General features: G+C 34.5%; 1 protein-coding gene across 1 annotated transcript in view; it reads left to right on the forward strand.

Moving 5' to 3' along the window:
• The first annotated feature begins 3,393 nt into the window (after positions 1–3,393).
• Positions 3,394–7,058, forward strand: part of LOC110019819 (probable F-box protein At3g61730) — an 11,617-nt gene continuing 7,952 nt past the window's right edge. Inside the window, exon 1 of the mRNA XM_020717659.1 lies at positions 3,394–3,601. Coding sequence (XP_020573318.1) covers positions 3,438–3,601 — 164 coding nt within the window. The 5' untranslated portion in view covers positions 3,394–3,437. The remainder of the gene's footprint in view (positions 3,602–7,058) is intronic.

Raw genomic sequence — 7,058 nt, forward strand, 5'->3', positions numbered from 1 at the left:
GTGTCAACCCATGTTAGAATATTTGTATCAATTGTGCTTTAGCATAAATTTTTTTATAATTATAAATTTATTTTTTTACATTGCATTGTTTATTATTGATACATGATTATTGAATTCAACTTTTTTTTTATTCCATCTATTGAATGTATTTTTTGTAGTTATGCTTACTAACTTGTTATTGCACTTGCTTCGTAAATCATTTTACATCATCATGTTTTCTTGTGTGGACATTTTTTATGCTACTTTATTAGTTAACTTATTTATGATAACATAGATTATATGCTTGATTTGATCTAAAATATTAATACACACTCACTTTGTTTACATTTTACACGTATATTATTAGACAATTATAAATATGTTTATACTTATAAGTTGACTTGTGCATCACTAGATTTTATGCTAATTAAGTGATACCTTCATTTAAGTGCTTAGTAAAGATTCACTCACATTTAACATACATCCACTCACACAATACTTACACTTATATGGTATCAAGTTATAAATTGCTTTATTTGAATGAAATTTATTTTGCTAGTTTAGTTGAGTTTTATTTCTTCGACATTGTGTTTAATGTAGATTAACTCACTTCTTATTGGAATACACATCTTGTATATATCATCACCTAAACTTATATACTTGTGTGATTGTGCGCTTGATTATTTTATTATTTAGTTTTACATGTTAATTACAAGGATTTGAGTGAGTTGATTGGACTTCATAAAAAAATTATAAAGTAGCATTGCACATTTAATTTACTTCTATATTGGTATGCTTTTAAGCTAAAATGTTCCTAGAGTGGATGATGTTCCTTCACTCCTTCATGCTCTATTTGTTGTTTATATTAGTTGATTATGGTGTGTCATGATTAACAATTTTGTCCAAGTCAATTTTATTAGTTTTAAGGATTGCTTGAAGCCTAACATCATCAATAGTTTTGATTGTGTCTGCTACCAACATTTCATTTAGGATTAACATTATCTATGAGCAAAACAACTACAAATTCCCTTTATGACTTGCTCCAAGTTGCACGTTTAACAACATATAAACTTTAATTTAATGATGGTGAATAATTACATTACAACTAAAGTTTGAATCCATGATTTACCACTGTTAATCTCCATAATCATGGTTCACATTCCCTTGCAACAATTCAATCATGGGATACTTCTAAAATTCTAGATTGTCTTAGGGCCACTACCATTTTATGCATCTCCCATAATTTCTACAACAAAAGTGAAACTATCATAAGATCATTAAATTGATTTATTTATCAATAGCATTTTATGTGCTAAAACTTCTTTAAGCTTCTAGGTGTACTAAGGTTGTCTTTGGTTTTGAGGAATTGAGGGACAATAAAATATTATTTGCTCTATAATTATATTTTCATTTTCTTAGTGAGGTGCAATCAGTAGGAAATTGATTTTATCATATAAATTACAACATATGAAAATTTCAAGCTAAGATTCTTAAACCAAAAGAAAAAGAGGAAAAAATTGGTGTGTAAACTTTTTAAGATTGTGTTCATTCTACAATTTCTTAGCTATTTGATAATTGAAAATGAAAAAATAAATAAAACCTTTTCACAAAATTTCTTCACAATCAATTTAGTTGTTTTCAACTCAAAATTTTCATCTCAAACAAACAAGAAGATTCAACCCAAAAGAATTCATAATATTATAAGATTTTTATTACCATCAAGATTATAAAATAATGGTGTTAAATCACAACTTAAATATTCTGGGAAATTTACTTAGGGTCTGTTTGTGGCAGCTGCAGCTTATCAAAAAGCTCCTACTTATCAAAAAGCTGCTGCATAGTCGCTACCTCAGGAAGCTGCTGCGCAGAAGCTGTTGAGGATAAGTGGGTTAACTGTTTGTTTTTTGCAGTTTGAAAATAATTGTGCGACAGCTTTTTCCGGACAAATAACCATTTTGCCCCTGTGTAGTAATGTTGTTATTTATTTCTCGATTCTTGCAGTTGGAAAGTCCTAAATGAACCTCAAGGCATCCACATACACGCCACATAATTTTTATATATGCACATATGTAGTACATGAACTTTGATATTTATACACATGCCATTGAAATCAATAACATCATAGTAAAAATATCACAATTGCATGATTCTTATATATACCTAACCAAGTCCAACAAAGGTTTAGGAAAACCTCTAAGGTTCAAAATAAAAGCATTTGTTTGGGATGTTGTGTATGTAATTAACCCTTAAAAAAAATAAATTTTGCATAAGATGGTCAAAACAAACATTCATTTGTTTCTTCTCATTAAAGACAATGGAACTAGTAAATTCAATAGCTAACAAACCAGATATATATATATATATACATACATATATATATAATATATATTAAATCCAAGAGCAAGCATCATTGTAGATCTATTTGCTCAAAGAATTTCTCATATGAATATGAAATCCAACAAATAAAAATAACAAAATTGATGTAGAAAGTAAGATGTGAGCTTTAAGGTCGCTTAAAAATCAAAAAGTTCGGAAGCACCTTGGGGGAGCTGGCGGAAAGATACGTTGGAGTCGTTGCAGGCTTTCTCATAGAGGCGGAGAGGGCGATGCAAGAAGGGAGACGGGGAATATCGTGGGGAGTGAGACACACCGGCAGGCGGTATAGCATGAACCGAGACCGCAAACGGGCAAACGGGGCTAAACACTAGGGTCTGTTTGAGTAGGGAGAATCTGCCGCTAGAATGGGGATGGAGAAGTCATTGTGGTTGCGAGAGAAGAGAGAGAAGAGTCACGATAGAGGACTAGGGTGTGAGGGGTGAGAGTGGGTAGCATAGTAAAAAAATGGAGCGGAAACACGTCGCCAAAACGTGACAACCAAACAGCTTGGTGCCGCGCCGCACAAGAAACGCGGCCCCAAACGAAGCCTTAGTTGCCACACAATTTCAATTTTTATGTATTTATATATCAAACCCCAAAGTTTGATATTTACATTTATCACACCTTAGTGTCATAATTCTATGCATGATAATATGTATTTCACTTTTAAAAAGATAATGATTTTGTTATTTTTAATATGATGTCGAAGATTTGAGTGGTATGTATGTAAATATGAATGTTTTGGCATTAGATTGTAAATAAATAAGCATGATTTTGTATGCACCTAAATGCTCAAATAGTTTAAATTGCTCAACAAAGTTGACGTCAGAAGGTCGGCATTTATATTCATTTTTTCCTTTTCTTTCTTAAACATGCTGGTAGTTTGCTTCAGCAAAGTAGTACAAATCTAATATTACCATACCTAAATTACTAAAATGCCCTCGTCTTTTAACCAAATGACCAAAGAGGCCCATCCAACTTCAAATTTAAAATGGAATTTGAAGCTGTATCTCCCGCGCCTATAAATGAAGCTGCGGATGGGACTCTCCTCTTCCAAATTTTTGCGGTTCTTCAGATTGGCGATGCGGAGACCACGAGATCATCAGGGGGAACCAATGCTCCCGTTCAAGCGGAAGGCAAGTGCGGAAGAACAGTCGATTCAGCAGTCGAGAAAGAAGGAAAGATCGCTCTCCTCCTGTACCTCTCCTCGTCTCTCGTTCCTTACTCGGCATACTGAATTCACATGGTCTCTCTCTCTCACTCTCTCTTGTTGTGGATTTGTATCATGTTTTAAATTTTTTGTTCCAATGCTTAGTTGGATTTAGCTATTAGCTATGGATTTCATTGTTTATCGATCGCGATTTTGACTTGGTTAGCTTCTGCTTATCTTTGATCGGCTTATATATCGGATTTTCTGATCTGAGATTCTCTTTTAGTCTGACCTGAAATTTGTTTTGAAATGGAATTAGTTTTTAGCTTTATTTCGCGCTGGAAATGAAGCAGAAGGTTCCGATGTAGAAGTAGCGAGATTTCGCATAATTTAAATAATGACTTGGTTAAAGTGGATTGGGAAGTTTATACTTTAAAATATGAAAGAATTCTTCTGGATATGTTTCGCCTTTCTGAATTTATGGAGATATCAGTCTATTTAAATAAAGGAGAGCAGTCAATGCTAGTTTTTCGTACTCTGTTTACGATCTGCAAATTATGGCGGAATTGAAGGTGAACTACGTTTCAGACAATTAATTATGTAGAATTCTGCATCTAATCAATCACTCTCATCTCTGTAGAGTAGTATAGCATAAGAGAAATTTCACTTCTAGATTTTTTTTTGCTTGCTTAAATGCTACATTCCATGAGCTATAGCCTTATGTATCTGTTACTTTTGTTCGGGTCATAGCATTAGTTTCTGACTCAACAACATTGAAATCATCGCGATCCGCGTCACGCCAGATCAAAACTACATAGTTCAAATTTAATAAATAAAAGAAGTGAATAATTTACTTGGAATTACTTTTTAAGCGATGGGTTTATTTTGGGATTAATGCAGTATAGATGCATTCATTTAAAAATTTGGGATAATTACACAATGACCACCGGAATTTATATTAGACTCATCTCAAAATAGATTCAACAATTTTGAGATCGATCATTATTTAATTTTTATCTAGATATCTTGATTTAATTCATCCATGCCAGCACAAGAGGTTTGCATTTTTGTTTGCTTTTGGGACAGTAAGGTTGCAAGCATTTTTAGTGTAAAATAAATCAAATAAAGGGTTTTATGTCTTTTTATATTTACTTTGAGAATAGTAAATGCAATGTGAGGAAAGGAAGAACCGAAGGGATATAGTGCAGCAAACATTCATCAAAAGCAAAGAGATGTATACATATCTGTATATATATGAAGCAAAATAGTACAAGGAAAATGGTAAATGCAGTAGGCAATTCCTCTATATGCACCCGCAGGTGACAGATAGTGTTGAGTCAAACCATGTGGAATGGAGAATCAGAAATACTCAGTATGCGGTTATTACTCCCCTGCAAGCTGATGTTCACTCTGGTGAACCATTAGATTGGTTCAAAATGATATGGATCTATGCTTTGGGAGAGGTTTGGTGGGAATATCTGCCGGTTGGTCAATGTGTTTCCGGATGAAGTGTTAGTCGATTTCTATATGTTTTGTAAGTTCATGAAGCACGAGATTGTTAGCAATCAACATGGACGATATATTGTCGCAGTAGATTGGAGTAGGTTTGTTAATATTCACACCTAATTCAGTTATGAGACGTCTTAACCACAAGACATTTGTCATGGCCGTAGCAAGAGCATGATATTCCGCTTCCGTGGGGGATCAAGCTACCGTGTTTTGTCTCTTGACAATCAAAGATATTGGAGCATTACCTAGATAAGTGCAGAAACTCGTTGTAGACTTTTTGGTTTGGGGACCACTTGCCCAATCAACATCAACGTATGCATGAAGTTGTAGCTCACCCATGAAAAGTAGCAAGCCGAAATGTTTTGTGCCTTTGAGTTATTGCAGTAGACGAGTTAAAAGTTGAAAAAGGTGATCCAACAGTAAGTACATATGTTGGCATAGCTTCTTTACTGCGAATAGGATGCCTGATCTGGTGATGGTAAAGTCTTAGAGAGAGATCACTTTAACTGTCAATAGAGCGTAAGATTGTGAAAGGGTTTGCTATTTTCGGCAGAAGCTGATATCTTGAGAGGAAGAGGGTTGCTTAACAATGAGCAATGCAATCATCCATTCTGACATTGTGTAGAACTTGAGAAAGATATTTGGTTTGGGCGAGAAACCAAGAGTTGGGTGACCTGTGAGATTTCCCAGGAAATAGAAGATGGGACCCGTATGTTTGAGCTGGAACTTGGAGTAGAGTGTGTTAACTAGTTGAAATATGGTGGTAGGACTATTCCGGGTAATCAACATGTCATCTAAGTAGATGAGAAGAAAGAGATTTGTAATACCGTGATTGTATAGAAGCAATGAGAGATCGACTTTGCTTGTTGTGAAGTCATAATCCTAATTGAACTTGGATAGCAAAATGAACCACTGTCTTGGTGCTTCTTTTAGATCGTAAAGAGCTTTTTGAAGGAGGCACACATGTCTTGGTAGTTGCGGATCAATGATTCCCGAAGGTTGATGCATGTATATAGTATCGGTGAGCGTGCCTTGTAGGAACGCTTTAGAGACATCAAATTTGGGTACCTCTCATTAATGATGCAAGGCAAGTGTGAGAAGAATGTAGATCGTTGCTATCTTTGCGACCGGACTGAATGTTTCATTATAGTTGATACGAAGCTCTTGGGTGTAGAGCAACCAATCTTGCCTTATGGTGGGTTTCCGTACCATCTGGATTAAGTTTAGTGGTGCATGTCCAGCGGAATCCAAGGATCTTAATATCGGTTGGAGGAGGAAGGAGTGTCCAGGTACCTTGTTCTTAAAGCTCAAGAAACTCCTCAACCATTGCATGACGCCAATGGGCAAGTTTGACTGCTTGAGTGTAGCAACTGGGGTTCGGTGTAGTTTAAAGTTTGTGTGATGTATTTAGTTTTTGGATGGATTTGAGGTGGTCGGTTTACATACAGTTGATCATATGGTGAGGTTTTAGTAGAGGTGATATGGTGGGAGGAGAAGTGAAGGTGGGATTTGGAGGTGGGATTTTGGGAGAGTTGACTTGAGGTATTTGAGGTGTATTGCGATTTGGAATTCTCTACCTAGTTATTTTCAATTGACTTAAAACTCTTTTGATATTAATTTTATATCTTCTTAGGTATTTAAAATTTTCTACCTAGTTATTTTCAATTTATTTAAATTTCATTCGATATGAGTGAATTTCAAGTACAATAAAAGTGTGAGGCTTACCTGCTATTGCCTGCCACTGCCCTTTATTACAGTAAGAATTTCAAATAGTATGCAAGCTATTAAACATGAAAAACTCCAAAAATTTCTTGCAATCAAACAAACACAAAAAAACTATTACATACACAGGACTTTAATATTTTACAACAAAATTTCAAATACTTAAAATAAAGAATCCTTTTATCAAATTCAAAATTGAAGAAACTAATGCTAGCACAATAGTAGCACAAGTGATATCACTGATGCTCCACTTTAAAATTGGATTCAGGTGTATTACATCAAGTCCTATCTCTAAACTTTAATAAATTATTACATATAGATA

The sequence above is a fragment of the Phalaenopsis equestris genome, unplaced genomic scaffold (assembly GCF_001263595.1).
Source record: "Phalaenopsis equestris unplaced genomic scaffold, ASM126359v1 Scaffold000080, whole genome shotgun sequence".
NCBI classification, from domain to species: domain Eukaryota; kingdom Viridiplantae; phylum Streptophyta; class Magnoliopsida; order Asparagales; family Orchidaceae; genus Phalaenopsis; species Phalaenopsis equestris.